This window comes from Fusarium solani (genome assembly GCF_023522795.1).
Source record: "Fusarium solani strain SB1 chromosome Unknown bctg00000005, whole genome shotgun sequence".
Lineage (NCBI taxonomy): Eukaryota > Fungi > Ascomycota > Sordariomycetes > Hypocreales > Nectriaceae > Fusarium > Fusarium solani.
This window is the reverse complement of record NW_027072153.1, coordinates 1,166,693-1,183,039: the sequence shown is the minus strand read 5'-3', so window position 1 is coordinate 1,183,039 and position 16,347 is coordinate 1,166,693. Positions and strand designations below refer to the sequence as shown.

Below are 16,347 nucleotides of genomic sequence, written 5' to 3'. Positions count from 1 at the left end.
CGCTGAGCGAGTGCGAGTGGTGCAAGGGTTTCAGGAGTCTCTATGCTCACACAACTCCCCTCTTACCCACAAAGGATTCCCGAAAAGCATGCGCTCGTTGAAGTGATTAAGTGCCTCAGACTTTGTTAGCATTCTTTCTTTTCTGGCTTTATTTCTATGTGAGTGCACCTTAACTCTTGACTTGACTCAGAAACTCATACACCCCTCAGCCAAAACCACAACTCCACTCACTCTCACATTGCGATACATCCCCTCTTAAGAGAAGCCAACAATGCCAAACTTTCAAGAGGTCATCGGGGTGCCTCCCACCTTCCTCTCGAGCATCGAAACTCAACCTCCCCCCATCTACTTTCATCATGTCATCGACACCGAAACCGCCACCCTCAAGGTCATGGTCCTAGGCGCAAACCTCACCTTCACCTTTGCGCACAAGCGCGCATTAAAGGTTGTGAGACCGTCTCAAATCGCGAAACAGCTCGAGAACAAGACTACTGGTTTCCTCGCCCTCGTTACACGTTCCCGCGAGAGAGTTGTCCTGGTGGCTGCAGAGTCTGGACACGGCGCAGGACGCTTTGGTGATCTTTTAGATCCGCAGAAGGGTGTGCTTAGAAACGACATCTGGACTAGACGTGTCATCGCCTTTGGAAAGACTCTCGGATTACGCATGAACCGTCCCTTTGACGGCATGGGTCGTGTGGCTGTCGCTAGAGTTGACGGAGTCTTTCTGGGCTCTCACGTCGAGGTCAAACTCGCAGTCCACGGCATATGCGTTCTTCTTAGTATGTTTGGCATAACAAAGGACTATGACAACATCACTGTTGAACAGCTTCGTCAGCTTCGAACTGCGCGTTGGGAGGATGGATCACGACCAATCTTTGAAGTTTACTTCTCCCGAAAACACTGCCATCCTTGCCGGAGCCTGGTTCAGAAACTCTCTGAGATGACGGGAGTACCCATCAGACTCCTCTGGAAGCGTCGCCTCATCCCCAAGACGTACGCTGTCACCTGCAAGCCCATAGGTCCACCCCGAGCCCGAGACGACCGCGAACCCGAGGTGGTGGTATGCGACAGCCAAGACATGGACTTTGGCGACGAATTGTCCGATGCAGAGACCATCTCTGACAGCGAGCTGGAAACCATCGACACCATCGATCTCACGGAGGTCGATCGCTCAGAGCAAATCGACGCTTACATCGACGGCCTTGCCTATCGAGTTGGCCAGATTCGAGAGTCCCCCGAAGGCGTGACGGCCGCTATCGTCGAGTTCGCCGCCATCGTCAAGAGACAGAAGCAGAAGGCTGCAGACATACCCAAACCCCTCCCTGCGACGCCGGTCATAGAAGATCCAGCTCTTGCCAGGGAGCGACGCACGTGGCCACCCGCAAGACGGACCTTTTTCCATGATTCTCAGACACGAAACGGCAGAGCGAAAAGTAGTTCGCCATCTATTGGTCGAGGACGTGTTCAGAAGCAAAAGGCACCCAGACGATTCAACATGAAGGTCCCGGAAACGATTGTGCTGGACAGGGACAGTGAGCCACCGCGAAGAAAGTCGAGAAGCAAGTCCAAGGGTCGTCAGCGTCCGACTCGGGCTTTTTACTGAGTTGTTTTCAATCTGGAGATGGCTTGTCAAGGGGTCATGTTCTCAAACCACCACAGGGATTAAGGTGAGATGAGATGATACGAGGTTATCAAACGAGGCGAAGAGGACTAGATACCCCGAGAGGATTGTGTATGAAATTATCAAGTTCGTGGTCTATCCGCATTAGATCCGTCAGATGTGCTAATGCCCCTGTACTGTAATTGTATCTATACCAATACCCAACATGTTGTTCTGTGTGAGTCGCAACCATCATCGTACATCAACAGCCTCAAGTCATGGCTTCTCTTCCCCTTGCATGTCTTGAAGTAGCTTACGGAACCCTTCGGCCATCTCCTTCAAAACAATGTTTACATCCGGAGCCTCAGGCCCCTCCTCCATCTCCCGTAGCGCCGTTTCGAGCGCGACCTCTCTCGCCTTCTCTGCACCCGCTACACCCGTCTTGCCCATAGTCAAGGTATGTTTCACATCCTTTCCGTGTCGAAGAGGCCCCTTTGGCGTACCTGGGGTGATGGCTGTATCTTCTAGGAGACTCTGCCAACGTGAGAGGTACACTCCTGGTCCTGACATGTTGTCAGAGTCTGAATCGTCCGAGTCGATAATGCGCTGGAGTCGGCAGATCGAGAGCGCCTCTAGCTGGGCGAGATACGCAGCATGGTTGTCGAGGGCGTTGAGCACAGGTTGTTGAGAAGACTGGGGAAGCGACTGAAACAGCTTATTGAGTCGTTCATCCATGGCGCTCATGTCGGTCGTACCATTGGCCTTGGTAACGTTTGCTTTGTCTTCCTTGCCTGGAGTTTCGCAAGGTTTCCGCTCTTGTTGAAACTTGAGAACAGCATCCTTTGCCCACACCCTCATCTCACTCCATACATCCGGACACGACGCCGCAAGCGAGTGAACCCATTTGTACATGAGCTCTCGATTCCTCATGAGCAAATCAACATAGTCGTCCACGCTTGGCATCCTCCCAGGCTTAGCCTCACCGCCTATCATGGACTTGAGAGGTGTCGAGGTGCCCGCATCGGCCTTCTTGGGCTTGCTCGTCTTGATAAAGTCGTCGATAAACAGCTGGCCCGCCTCAACATGCTCGCGCAGATCTACCTGAGAATGTACTGTGCGGAGGATCGGCTCATACGCTGTAAAAACATCCTTGATCGCCGCGGTGAATAGGTCAGGGGGCTGCCGGCAGAACGCAGTTGTGATGCTCTCGCGGTCTCGGACGGATAGCAAGGCGGAATAGTATTCGAGACACTGGGCGTGCTTTTGGTCGGTGAGCTCGCTTGTGAGAGCCGGGTTGGAGCCGTTGAAGATGGCGGTGATGATGGACTGAGAGTGCTTTGCACTAGCCTTCCTCACAGTCTCGTGCTCATCACGACCTAGAGCGATGTACTGCCGGATAGCCTCGAGCATCTCGTCACTCGGCCGTTCCTTGGCTTTCTCAATCTTATCGGCGCCCTTGCGGAACTCTCCAGCGTCCCAAGATAGCACGAGGGATATGATACGCTGCAACAGGTTCATGCCATCGTCGGCATTGGCCGTCAAGCCGATCCAGTTGGTGACGCTGGTAACGCTCAGCTTGGCGAGGAGCAGGCGCATCATGGCACTGATCATGGTGGCCGCATTTCCCATCCGCAGGGTCTGCTTCACCATCTTGTAAGGGATAAGGTTGTGGACATTTTCGAGAAGCTTCAGCAGGTATTGACCTTCAGGGGAGAGGACAAAGATGTGATGAATAAAGGTGGCGAGGCTGGACTGCGGTCAGCGATGAACTTGCTCGACGAGAGAAGACATACTGAATAATGGCATACTCTGCCGCAGCCTTGATGACTGGAGAGTGAGACTCGAGGTCGTCGGTCTTGCTGAAGTGGTCAAACATTTCGTCGACCAAACCTCCATATACCAGCCCCTCCACAACATCATCCCCAGCCCTCACGAGATCTGCAGCCTTGGTTCGATCATACTCGCCCTCTTTATCACCCTTTGGCTTCGTCTCCGGCCTGTGTGTTATCTTGACGCCTCCCAAAGCTCCTCGACCGATCATCTCGAGCAGTCCGCTAGCTCCAGTCGCCAACACCTTCCTGGTCCCTAGGGCACCCTTATCATAGCTCTCCGACAGCTCAGCTTCTCCGAGTCTCGCCAAAAGTCCCTGTACCCTGACGGACCAGTACTCCCGTGGCAGATCCCTCACACCCGGGAGGGGCAGCACAAACCGTGATAGCATCGTCTGCAGGACAGGCGACTCCGACGGCCCGTCATCCTCCTCTTTGCTCTCACTGACAGACTCACTTACAGGCTCCTTGCCAGTCACTGGCGTCCTCGACCGCGGCGTTGCAGGCGTAGAAGTGGCGGGCGTTCCGGCCCAGCTCCTCCAGCCCGTGCTGGGCGCGGGAGCCGGCGGAGCCTGAGGCTCAACCGTGGTCCTGGCAAAGGGATACCCATAGCCCGTCACGGCGCCGGGGAACTTGAAGCCCTCGATCTCTGCGTACGTCTCATGATGGGTCAGAATGTCAAAGAGCGCATGCGTCTGCTCGGGGGCCAGAGTGGCAGGCGTCATGGCCATGGTGGCTACTGTTGCATCGAGGGGTCCCTCCACGTGTGTAGGTGGATGTAGGTCAGGATAGTAGCCGGGGTGAGAAGTGTTGGTGGATCGAGAAGAAATCCTTGTCTGATGTTGACTCAAGTTTGGAATTGCGACTTTTTCCAGAGTAAAGAACCCTTATTAAAAACGGTCCCTCCGCCTTTGAAGCGTTCCTGTCTTGGAAAAAGATACAGAGTAAAGTTGTTCAGGTGGAAATACCTTGATACCTACTCAACTCAAGTCGCAAGCGGTGACGTCGTCTGAATGGCCCACCCTCGACCTCAACGTTGTCTAGCCTATTTAGGTCTAGCGCCCCGCCGTTTTAAATCCTGCCCGAGGTGCACTGTCCCTCAGTGTAACCTTCTTTCCTCAATCACCACCTCATCAACCTTCATCGATTTGGCGCTCACTATTCACTTCGCGTCTTCACTATCATCATCACCAATATTGGACATGGCCTAAACTACTTTCTCTTCTCACTGTGACAGATGCTGCAATCACTCCTCACGCTTGGTATAGCAAAGGCAAAACATCAATTTGTCTGAACAACGCGTATAGTCATTAACAAAGGAAACGGTCATAACTAAGTAATTATCTCTCCAGCATTTTTCCTAACCAAGTCCCAGTCTTTTGCTGCTTTCTCCATCCATCTTCGCTACCGCCGTGGTATCAAAACAAGTTGAAGCAAAACTCGAGTCCTTTAGCATGGGTATAACGTCAACACTTCTTCGCTGTCTCTCCCCTGCCGCCTATCTGCGTCTCCATCACTGTCTCTCTAGATGGTGCTGATGGGCTGGCCAGTAGGCAGGGCCTGACCGCCGTACGCAGTGTGGCCATTTCCGAGACTGTAGCCGTTGCCAGCGTGCGAGTGCTTGCCATTACCGTTCAGGTGATAACCGTTGCCGTTGCCATTGAGGTCCTTGCCGTTCAAGGCACCGTTACCGTTGCCGTGGCTGTGGCCGTTACCGACGTGGCTATGACCGTTGCCCGCCTGGTGGCCATTACCGGGGAGGTAAGAGTCGTTTCCAGTGTCAGTGGTTCGGGGGCCGAGGCCAGAAACGGGATGGGCCTTGCGCTGGATCTTGGGCGCAGGAGGAATGTCGGTGCTCTTCTTGGCAGAACCGATGGAGAATACAGGGCTCTCCCACCTGTCGCCCTTGCGGGCAAGCTCCTTGTACTCGGTGGCCTTGGTGCTGATGCCACCAGGGAGGGAGATGTCAGGGAAGATGCTGTCTTCCTTGGTCATGGCGATGTTGGCCTTCTTGTCCTGGGTAGCCTCCTCGGCCTTCTTCTTGCCCTTGGCCAGCTGCTGCTGGGCGGCAGTGTAGTAGCGGTTGTAAATGTTGGGGGCATTCTCAGGATCGCTCTTGGCCTCAGCGGCGGCGCGCTCCGCCTCCTGCCTGATCTGGTACATCAAGGCATCAAGCTTGTTACACTGATCCTTGATGGCCTTCTCAACTGCCTTCTGCAGAGGAGGGCGGATGGCCTTGAGCATGAGCGGCTTGACCAGGGCAAAGAGGAGTTTGTGGCTTGACTTCTTGATCTTGATCTGGAGCTTCTTAAAGTCGACGTCAACCTTGTCAACCTTGAAGTAGTTCTGGCGGTCCTTCTTTTCAGCGGTAGACACCTTCATCTTGAAAGAGAAGCCATCGCCAGGCAGGATGATGTCGGCAACACCAGTGTCGGTGATGGAAGGGAAGCCCTTCTTGCGCTTGACGTGGAAGCTGACGTCGCGCAAATCCATCTGGATGCCGGCCACCTTAACCTCAATGGTCTGATGGTTCTTGTTGGCAATCTTCTTGCGGCCCCAGCGGAAGTAGTGCTCGCTCGAAAGCTCAAAGACGTTGGGCGCAAAGTTGTCGCTCTCCAGAACCAGGTTCTCAATGATGGCATCGACCTGAGGATCGGTGTACTCGATGCGAGGAATGGGAATGTAGGCAATGTTTTCAAAGATAGCTGGGAGGATGACATCCCTTAGATCCTTAATAAGATGAGGCTTGAAGACTGGCTTGCCGTCAACATCGTTGCCGAGATCCTTGAAGAGCTTCTGAAGAGACTGGGCGAAAGCATGGTTCTGGGCATCCTGATCGAACTGATCGGCAAGGAACTTGATCTCATCGACGACACGGTCAGTGTGACCACGGTACTTGTCGCGGAGAAGGAATCGGCCCTGCTCATAAAGTTGATCCCACTCGCGAGTAGACTCATCCTCCAGGATGTAGCCCTGCTGAAGCAGGCAACGACGGATGTAAGAGTTCATAGCCTTGAACCAGTCCTTGAGCTCCCGATCGTTGTCGGCATCGCGGTAGATCTGGCCGATCGAGTCCCAAAGATCCTCAGTCGAGGTACCGTTGGCAAATCGCTCAATGATAGTGCGCAAATCATACTCGGCGGCAGAGAACCCGGATCGGGCCTCCTTGGCGGTATCAGCGGATCCCTGACCGTAGGTGCGGCCGTGCTTGCCGTAGCTCTCAGCTAGACGGAGGAGAGTCTGGATGGCCTGGGAGTAGTCCTCGTGCTGCTGGCACTCAAGAATCATCTTCTTGAGGCGCCAGATGATCTGGTCCTTGCGCTCCTGAGGCATCTTCTTGTCGAAGTACTCACGGGCGCGGCGGCGATACTCCTCGTTGCGCTGAAGAATGTTCTGCTTAGTCTCGGGGTCGACCTTGTTATCGAGCTTGGCATCAGCGGCCTGCTTAGCAGCACTCTTTCCAGCCTGGGGATCAACGTTCTGGCCAACCTCGCGGGCGCCAGCGAGGGTACTAGGGCCGTCAGTGACCTGCGTGTAAGTGCCCTGCTGTTCCTGCTGAGGAACAGCGGCATTGAGACCGGCGGCAGCAGTGTCCTTGGCATCCTCCTTGGGGTTTCCGCTGTAGAAACCCTTGGCTTGCTGCTTGAAGTTCTCCTTGGAGAAGTCGGGAGCCTCATGCCAGACATTGTCCTGAGCAGGCTCGTCAATCTGTCGGAGCTGCTCATCCGAGGGACGGACACGGGCAGCGGCGTTGGTAGCGGCATCGCCAGCCATGTCGCGGAAGAGGATAGTGGAGTCCTGGACTTGATGGGTTGTTAGTACAATTCTCAAATTGTGCTGAAGAGTAACTCACGAAGCTTTCGGAACTGGCCGTTGGTGATCAGAAGAGTACCAAGAGTCCTCAGGCCGTTAAGAGCCTCATCGCCGTCCTTCTTGGCAGCATCCTTGCTGAGGGGAGCGTTGGGAGTGTTAACACTCTTGGCGTCAAACTGAGTAGTCTGCCAGATAAAGTCCTGAATCAAGTTGCCCTCGTTCTTGGACAGAAGAAGGTACTTGGCCTGCTGAATAACATCGCGCGCGTCCTTGACAAGAGTCTTGCCTTCCTCGGAGAGCTTTTCGTGAGGGCTCGATAGGGCGCGAGAGGCGAGGAAGCTGCTTAGGGCGACGTCGATTTGATCGTTCTGAAATATTGTTAGCGTGTTGTCGTCGATAGTCGAAGTTGTAACCACATACCGAAGGAATCTTGCCATTCTGGAAAGCAGAGGCAATGCCGTAGAGCTGAAGCTTTCGGTTGACGTCGGCCTCCTTCACCTCGGAGTTTGTGGGCTTGTTGACGTTGGCGTTGGAAGTCATGTTGGCGACAGAGTGTGAATGTGTATTATGACGCCTCGAAATAGTGCTGGGTGTTTTGGACTAGGAATGGATAGAAGGACTCCGATAGGGCTAAACTGTCGATGGCCAGAGATAAGTTGTTTATGTCGGTCCTTGAGGTAGAGGAAACAATAGGAGAGCTGTTGTTTGGTATCCTAGGGTATGGGGTATCACAAAGAGGATGGTATTATTCGTGAATAGGTTGGGGTATAATTGCTTGCGACTTCCACAAAGTAAAAAGATGAGAATTGATGTTTGATGGGATGATGAAATGAGGAAAGAGCTGCGAGAAGTGAGAAGGAGAGATGCTGGATTACATATACTTTTGGGAAGTTGGTGACAGGCAGGCACAAGCACAGTCTACCTTGATCTGGCCTCGAGTTACACATTGACACCCTACCATCCATCCCCTCCATCCATCCATCCTGATCGCATAGGCCAAGCGGTAGTTGGCTGGATCCGGGGCCTCTTCGTCTTGGAGGGAGTGACGTTGACGTTTGCTAAGGGAGAACGACCCGCTGATCGAGGACGTCATCGGCCAATTTGTCGCAGAACCACTAATTAAGATACCTACGCTGCGGTACCTACGTCGACCAAGCCGGACACCTACGCCTATTGTACCTACTGTGTGCACTACCGCACGCGCTACCCGTCAATTCGCCATGATTTGATTGCTGGGGCTGCTTTCATTTCCTTGCTTGCTCCAGCTGGCGGCTCAGTGCTGTCCCGGAGCGAACCCTACGGCGCAGCAGGGGTCGAGCAGATATTCATGGATCCTCAGTCAAGGGCAGCAACTGAAGAGCAAGGGTTTTCCTTTCTTTTTTTTCCTGCTACTACAATTTGTATCCAATTGGAGGTGGTACCAGGCGCCAGGGGAAAAGAAACGGCGGCGTCGAGCCTGTTTGTTCATGATGCTACCTCAACGACGTTCTGGGCCCCTCTACCAAACAAGTCGACGGGAAGCTCTTGTTTCGGCCACCAAACGCTTGATGCTCTCCTTCACCCACCGTCTCGGTTTAATGGTTCGATCAAAGAGTGGGTTGCCCTGGTAAAACGACCCAGATCAAGCGCTGTTGCTGCTCCATCATGTCTCACCGACCCCTGGCTACCTCGCCGAAAGCATGGTGAGACGAGAGCAATTCCTGTCTACTTGCGCCTCAACGCTTCGGCTGTGAAGTGGACACCTGCTGGTGATGCAGGTCTGACTCTGTGTGTCGATGTCTTGTGCTCTGCTATCGAGATAATGCTCTTCTGGATCAATGGATGCTACTCTACTAATCTGGAGCCGTCTCCCGGATGATTGACATGATCTCCAGCCCCATGATTTCCCTCTCCACCTGGGAGAAAATCGACAAGGGCAGGCCTGGGAGGCTCTCAATATTGTCTAATCCATCTCGACTTGACCAAACAAGGATCCTTTCTTGGCTGGAATGGGCTACGGGAGAGCTAGCACAGACTGATCTCTTGGTGTCGTCCCCACCAAATGAAAAAAGACCAAGCCATCATGGACGTCTACCTTGAGCCTTAGCATCGTCATCACCCATGGATTTGACCCAATAACAACGTAATCGCCAGCTGCTCCCTTGCGCGCATGCCCTGCTTTCTCCCATCTCATTTAATCGCGTCGCGTGGCCTGATGTCGCGATCGCATCAGAAGCTTGGCTCGCTGGATGTGAAAGTGAGCGATCCATGACGTCACCGACTTGACCAACCTCTACAGTACACCGTCAGTACCTCGAGCACACCTCAATCCCCAGCCCAGCAATGTCGTCCGAGCGGAAGCCCAAGAGGTAATACGCCAGTCACGGTGCCTCGACTGGGCCTGTCGACGTCAGGTACCCCTTGGTGATGTGCTGTCCAATGCTCCCCATCACAACGACAATCGTGATCCATTAGGAAATCCTCGAGCCAAGATGGTGTCGACCTGGCACCGATTCCGACGGCCAACAGCACAAGCTGCCCCATTTCCAGACCCAATGATTCCATTTCCGCTCGCCAGTTGCAGAGGAAGTCTCCACGCTTCCAGTAAATCCCCGACCAGAAATGCGGAAGACGGCAAGCATGTGAGAGAGCTTGGCTATCGAAGCTGAAGGGTGACGTCTTGGTGGTTGTCTCGGCAGGAATTAGCTCTGAGCCACTGAACGCATCAAAACAACACGATACTTTGCCGTTCCCCTGCCTTTTTCAAACGGACCGGCTCTGCAAGAAGCTCTCCTCAACCGCAACCCAAACCATCACACCTCACCTTGCCTTCTCCGGCCGCGGGAGGCTGGCAATCATTGCCCAGTCGGGGGCTCGAGACAAACTCCCAGAGCACAACGTGCTTTGTCGCACGCGCGTCGCATCTAGATTTCCGTCTAGATTCACCACCTCGTCTCGTGAGGCGCCACAGGTAGCACTGCCGATGGCTGGGACGCACACATGGCTTCATGGGATGCGAGCTCCCATTTTCTTAGAGGCAACCAGTCTGAGGAGAAGGATTGGGCCTTTACTACTCCCGTTGATACCGTGAACGATGGAGACCCTGTAAACTGAACGGCACTGAAGTTTGTGTCACATCGTCCTTCCCATCGCCAAGCCGGGAAGTCTTACTACGGGTGTGCGGCCTGGGCAAACATCCCCGGCATCCATGCTCAGTGACAGAAAGCTCAATCAAAGTGAAGACAACCGAACGTTGGGCCGTAAAACAATTTCAAGTTGATTCTTTAATAAACGTAGGCAAGCTGTTGAGGGAAAACGATTGCATAGCGAGACAAGATTGCATAGTTAGTAGTTAAAAGAGAGATTTCAGGGTGGCCTAAGATTAATCTGTCAATACTACAAAGACAATAGAAACCACTCTTCTTCATTATCTTCGACGTTAGAAACCCTATTGTAGAGATTAACGGTCTTGCTTCAATGATGGCATGGCTGGTATCGTCTTGCCTCCGGTCCTTGGACCCACTTCCCCGGATCTCTGCCCGAGGTCGTGGGCACCTCAACCCCGCAACGGAGCATTGACGACGCGAGAAAATGGGATATAGGCATTCATGCCACAGCAGATGATACGAAGGAAATAATGATAACAGGTTCAATATAATTTTCAGTTCTGTGGAGGAACAAGCTCATACATGTGGTTTTCTCACGAGTATCTTCTCGCGCCTGGATAGCCGAAACATCTCTCAAGAGTCTGGCTACATGACAGCCATTCACTGTAAACGCCTTCTTGGCCTCCAAAAGGCCCATTGGGATCCTTCAAAAGTACTCTTAGTAAAGCGCACTATTCCAGGTCCAGGAGATCTGTCCGGCCATGATTGATTCTCAGCAATGGATAAGCTCACATTTAGCACGAGGGGCATTGCCAGCTGATAGCTGAGCGACCCCACTGGAAGAGCATGAAACACCAGCCCAAGCGACCAAAAACAAGCGAGTGCAAGGATACACAAGGCCTCTTTATTCACCTCTGAACGCCATCTATGCCGTTTGTAATGCTAAGCGCATTCCTAAATTCCAGATCATCAAGCTTCGTTACGATGTAGGGTTCTCCTTGGACCCGAGCCCGTTGAAGACGCTGGCCTTTACCTGGCTCGCAATCAGACCAGACCGTTCCTTGGTGGCGATGAGGTTGGCGTCCTTGGCCAACTTCTCCACCGCCTTGTCAGTGTTCTTCGCTCCACTCCTCATCATCATGCTCTGTGCTGCCTGATTGCGTGCTATGCCCATCGTGGCCTCCTTGATCTTGGAGCTCAGGTCCAGGACCTGCTTGTTTCCGTAGTCGCGGTTTGTAAGGAGAGGGTTTTGGCTAAGGGTCTGGACCCAGTACTTATGCCAGAGAAGTTCGAGGAGATGCGCATCGAGCGAGCTCTTGAAGTGTGAGACCTCGAGGCTGTAGTAGCGGCTCGAGTGAGCGCCAAACTCGGCAGCCTTGGCGAGCGGTACTGCCTGGAAGCCATCGGCGGTTGTGCCGCCAACAGGATCCGCCTTGTAGTGAGCAGGGTAGGTTCTGAAAGCGCCAATCTCCACCTTGCCGGCGTTGATGGTGCGGTCAGGGTCAATGACAACAGCCAGGAAGGGATCCTGGAACTGCTGCTGCATGGCCTCTGTGTCCACATCGATACCACTGAGCCAGCATCCATAGCCGGGGTGGCTGTGATACCAGCCCACCACGTTCTCCTGGCGGCCCTGCGCTCGGCAAAGGTCGAGGTATTCAACCAGGTATTCGTTTGCCTCTTCCTGGGCATTGACTCGTGTCTCTGTTCCTTCGACGGGAAGGCGGAACGCATCGGTGACGACAAAAGTGTCTTGATCAATGTAGCCCTGCATCAGGCCCATGACTTCGAGATTGCCACCAGAGCGCGCGTGCATGGTCATCTTGATGAGAGCGGTGGCGCTGATTCGGACATGTTTGAAGTAGTTTGGATCCTTAGTCCACGGTTTGGCATCGGCGATGGTCTTCTGAGCTGCGGCATCGTAGTTGTAGAGAGCGTCGCGTTTGGGATCGATTAACTGGACATTATTGTCCAGCTCTGTCGCATGTGTCAGTACCGTTTAAGAGCTGGGAGGGGGTTTTTGGAGCATACCCCACGCTTTCAGAGCCGATGTCTCCATCGTGACAACCCCAGCTCCTTCCTGGGTATGGCGAGTGATGGAGATGCAGAGGACGAGTTGATGTTGGTGATCTAGGCAGTCGACTGAGCCAAGAGCGGGGCTCTTCCTGCTGAGGCTTATCGATAAGAGCTCGGCGCTCCACCTAAAGCTAACACCTTATCACCAACTCTACGACCATCGCATCAATCTTACAAACACATTGATCATTACTTAAGTTCTTAATTGAACGAAACAACTTGATTAAACTACTAAGACTCATAAAACGTCACCCAGAGAAGCCAAACATTACGCAACATGACTTAAACCGCACTCCCCGGGGCAGCGGTATTGACCGGAACAGAAGAGTACACTGGACGCTGAATTCCAAGGCGGAACCGGGGCACTCGGTCCATGCGGTTCAGAGCGGTAGTAGGCATCCTCAGCACCGTCTCGCGGTACATGGTCTGCGTCTCCCACTCATAGGAGCATCCGATGGCTCGCTGCATACCACCCTCGGAGGCACAGAACATGAGAGTCACGGGGGGTCTGACGGCCTCGAACAGGGTCAGCTCCATGTTGTAGGTGTCGACAAGGGTAAAGATCTGGAATATGTCAGCTATAATGGTACGGATATTAGAAGTTTAACTTCTTACCCTCTTTTCACCAGGACGGGCATTCTTAGCCGCCTCAACCTTCATTCGGATCTCGGGATCCTTGCAAGGGTCAATACCAACACGCTCGCCATACTGGTTGACGACGCTTCGGCTCAGGGGACTTCCATGGGTGCTCCAGGAGAATCGCCCAAAGTTGCCGCCAAAGATGGCACGCTCGATGGTTGGGGAGTTGAGGTGACCCTCAAAGCCAAACATCTCAGCCTGTGTGTCAGCAAACTTGCCGCCATAGATGACTCGCACCAGACCAGGTGTGATCATCCAGATGTAAAGGAACAGAAGCAGGAAAATCACACCAGGGGCGATAGTGCTTGCACCGTATGGGCCAGCCTGTGCGCCAGTGGCAATGAGAGCGATGGCGATGATGAAGAAGGCACCATTCCATTCGACGGCGAGACCGGCAAGCCATCTCTTCCAGGACGGCCCAGTCGACCAATAGACGGGGTAGAAGGTCTTCCAGCGGACGGAGATGCCCCAAGCTCCGTCAATGATGATGGTGTCATTCTCCGCGATACCAGCAACCTGGCAGTAGGGAGTGATATCCCAGAGCGAGGACTCGTACGCATCCTCCATGTTGTACCATGGCTGATCCTTGTCCACAGGCAGAGTGCAGATGTAGCGCTCGAGGAGTCTATCTGAGTCATTGGCCAGAGACAGTCTAGAGAAGGCCTGGAAAGCAGTGTCGGTTCGGTCAACCTGGGGTCGAAGCCTCAGAAGACCCATGAGGGCATAGGCCTGATCACCGGGAAGATACTCAGTTGTGTGACGGCTGTACAGACACTTGAGGGCGAGAACAGCTTGTTCCAGTCGGCTCAGGCTGATGGTGCCCAGATAGTGGTCAATCAAGTGACGGGCGATATCTGGGTCCATATACGTCCAGACCTGAGCAGCAAACTGGTTCTTGGCAACCACCAGCGGCGACGACAGGTCACTGTCGCGAGTATAGATGGAGATACTTCTGCCAGGGCTGAGAAGAACCTCGGGGAAGGTCCACATTCGGCTACCCCATTCACGAAGGAGAGACTCCGTGTTGGCCTTGCCCGAAGACATCGCCGTCTTGCCTCTTCCGACAGCGATGATCATACTGTTGGCGCCGCGAAGAACATCAGAGATGCGGTAGACCTATTGGCGTTAGTCAAGGTGGCAACGGGACGGGCCTGTCAGCACTTACATCAGACTCCAGCTCACTCTCGTCGCGCATGCAGCTGCAGGCGATCCAGTAAGCAGGAAGCTTCGCAGCTCGACAAGCCGTCTCAGCGATGTGATGGAGAGCCATCATGTCCTGCTCAGAGCTGTGGCTGAAGTGCTCAGTCGAGTAGGCGACAAACAGGTAGGCCAAGTTGGCATCCCGACCGTCGCTGTTCTCCCACTCAACAACGCTGCGGACGTCGACTCCCCTGTTCTCGTCGTTGAAGGGCTCGCGTAGGAAGCACAGGTATCGCGGGCGCAGCATGCGATAGACCTGGTTGTTCCGGGCCATGAGGGAGAGGCCCTTGCGGTTCTCCAGCAGGTTGCTCCAGACCTTGGCATCGCCATGGTAGTTGTACAGGACCGGGGCATAGCAGAGGCTTCGCTTGATGACGGTGGGCTTACCGTCCCAGAACTAACATTGTCAGATAGATGCGCAGTGCTGAAGAGAAAGACAACTTACCACAAGAGCCATGGCAATGGCCGCAGGAAGGGCTCTGAGCACCATGATGCCCCAATCCTCCCAGCTTTGGGGGTCATAGCTAAAGTCAATGACCCAGGTTGCGATTCGCACCTTCATGGGCGCAACCTTGCGGACATAGGTCCTCTTCCAAGTGGAAGTTCCTGGCCCTTCATAAATGTCGTCGGTCGCTGCGACGTACATGTTGCGAAGGTAGCCATCGTTGTGATGAAGATATCGATCGGACCGGGTCTTGTATGAGACACGACCAGCATAGTCGCGATGTCTCATCTTGGTCTCGGTATCGGTAAAGTTGTACCCAGGCTTCTGGTACAGCACGGGATTGCGCCATCGGAAGACGCTTCGAGGCTCGAAGAAGTGATGGGAGCCCTTGAGCTTGATTGGGAACTCCTTCTCGCCTTTCTGTTGTCAACCTGTCAGCAAGCGTAATTGGGCCACGATTGGGAGTGAGTATTTACTTCGCCATCCTCGGAGCTATTCAGAGGCGACAGCGGCGCGGCAGACACGGGGACGATGGCACCTTTGGTTTGCTAAGAAAAGTTCAATTTGTGCCTATACGCAGAAGCAGCCACGGAAGAGCTTTACCATTGTTCCGTCCTGCTGTCCATTGCCTTGTCCTTGTTGCTGATAGACGACACCCTGCTGCCCACCATACTGTCACGGTCAGCGATGCGCGGAGGTTTGAGGTGAGGCTGAGACAAACCGTGGGCTGCTGCTGCTGTTGGTACTGCATGGTGTTTTGGTGCTGCACTTGTCCGATGGGAATGGGTTGCTGCTGTCCTACGGGGACTTGATAACCGCCGGATTGGGCTGAGAGAGGGCTCGTGGGAGGTGACACGGGCTGTTGTTGATAGGGATGTGTGAAGGGCTGGTTGGGGTATGACTGGTACATATCATGGTAAGAAACGTTGGGACAGTTGCCAAGGGAATGGAATACTCACAACGACAGAACTGCCCGGAGTGTAGGCACCACCGTGCGCTTGGTGCGACACTGGGGGAGGCGGCTGCTGGTACTATGAAGTGTTGGCACAATGCGACCTGGAAGAGAAGTCCTCAGAGGGCAAGCTTACATTGACCACGTTGGGGTCGTAGGAGCCTCCGTGTAAGTGAGCCTTGGCGAGAGTCAGCAACAAGACACATCCGCAAGAAGAGGGAGACATACCATGGTTAATGTATGCGAATTATGAAGAGGCAAAGATAACGAATCACTCGCTGGCTTGATGAAGGAAAGAAAAAAGAAAGGGGTCAAAGAGCTCGGGTGATCTCTCTGGCTATCTCTCTCTCGGATGGCCGCACGCTAATATGTTGACAGGACAAACCGAACGACTCTTGTCACACCAAGAGCTCCCAGGTGGAAAAGGAGCTGAGGCTCCATGAAATGCAACTAGCCGTCTCGTGACGGTGCCTGGGCGGGCTCCATCATGTCTGCCTACCCCATGCCCATGCCCATGAGTCGAAGGGGGCTGAAAGGAAAAGGTGCGATGTCCTCTCGCCACCGGAGACCTAGACCGTTTGGGGAACGGGGGTGGTATTCACAATCTATGCATAGGACCACTCGCGTCGCACGTTGGATCAATCCCAAGGGAGGGCGCATGTGATTGCTACTGTACTCTACTCCTGCGTCCAGCCTCACGATGCGCT

The 16,347-nt window shown here is 53.9% G+C and overlaps 5 protein-coding genes across 5 annotated transcripts; 1 reads left to right on the top strand and 4 right to left on the bottom strand.

Annotated features, from left to right (window-relative positions):
- Positions 1 to 271: 271 nt before the first annotated feature.
- MRS44_008795 (uncharacterized protein) lies at positions 272 to 1,603 on the top strand (the record flags this gene model as incomplete). Its single annotated transcript, XM_046276328.2, has 1 exon — positions 272 to 1,603. One exon carries the CDS (start codon positions 272 to 274, stop codon positions 1,601 to 1,603), a length of 1,332 nt encoding a protein of 443 aa, XP_046132251.2.
- A 273-nt stretch (positions 1,604 to 1,876) lies between these two features.
- MRS44_008794 (uncharacterized protein) lies at positions 1,877 to 4,160 on the bottom strand (the record flags this gene model as incomplete). The annotated part of the gene is made up of 2 exons (XM_046276327.2): positions 1,877 to 3,347; positions 3,394 to 4,160. The coding sequence occupies 2 exons, from the start codon at positions 4,158 to 4,160 to the stop codon at positions 1,877 to 1,879; spliced, it is 2,238 nt and encodes a 745-aa protein (XP_046132250.2).
- Positions 4,161 to 4,953: 793 nt separating this feature from the next.
- MRS44_008793 (uncharacterized protein) lies at positions 4,954 to 7,782 on the bottom strand (the record flags this gene model as incomplete). The annotated part of the gene is made up of 3 exons (XM_046272747.2): positions 4,954 to 7,232; positions 7,283 to 7,610; positions 7,663 to 7,782. 3 exons carry the CDS (start codon positions 7,780 to 7,782, stop codon positions 4,954 to 4,956), a joined length of 2,727 nt encoding a protein of 908 aa, XP_046132249.1.
- Positions 7,783 to 11,307: 3,525 nt separating this feature from the next.
- MRS44_008792 (uncharacterized protein) lies at positions 11,308 to 12,387 on the bottom strand (the record flags this gene model as incomplete). The annotated part of the gene is made up of 2 exons (XM_046276325.2): positions 11,308 to 12,305; positions 12,360 to 12,387. The coding sequence occupies 2 exons, from the start codon at positions 12,385 to 12,387 to the stop codon at positions 11,308 to 11,310; spliced, it is 1,026 nt and encodes a 341-aa protein (XP_046132247.1).
- Positions 12,388 to 12,686: 299 nt separating this feature from the next.
- Positions 12,687 to 15,871, bottom strand: MRS44_008791 (uncharacterized protein; the record flags this gene model as incomplete). The annotated part of the gene is made up of 10 exons (XM_046278568.2): positions 12,687 to 12,968; positions 13,020 to 14,159; positions 14,209 to 14,640; positions 14,689 to 15,108; positions 15,165 to 15,236; positions 15,292 to 15,360; positions 15,410 to 15,589; positions 15,648 to 15,719; positions 15,777 to 15,818; positions 15,869 to 15,871. 10 exons carry the CDS (start codon positions 15,869 to 15,871, stop codon positions 12,687 to 12,689), a joined length of 2,712 nt encoding a protein of 903 aa, XP_046132246.2.
- Between the last annotated feature and the right edge of the window lie 476 nt (positions 15,872 to 16,347).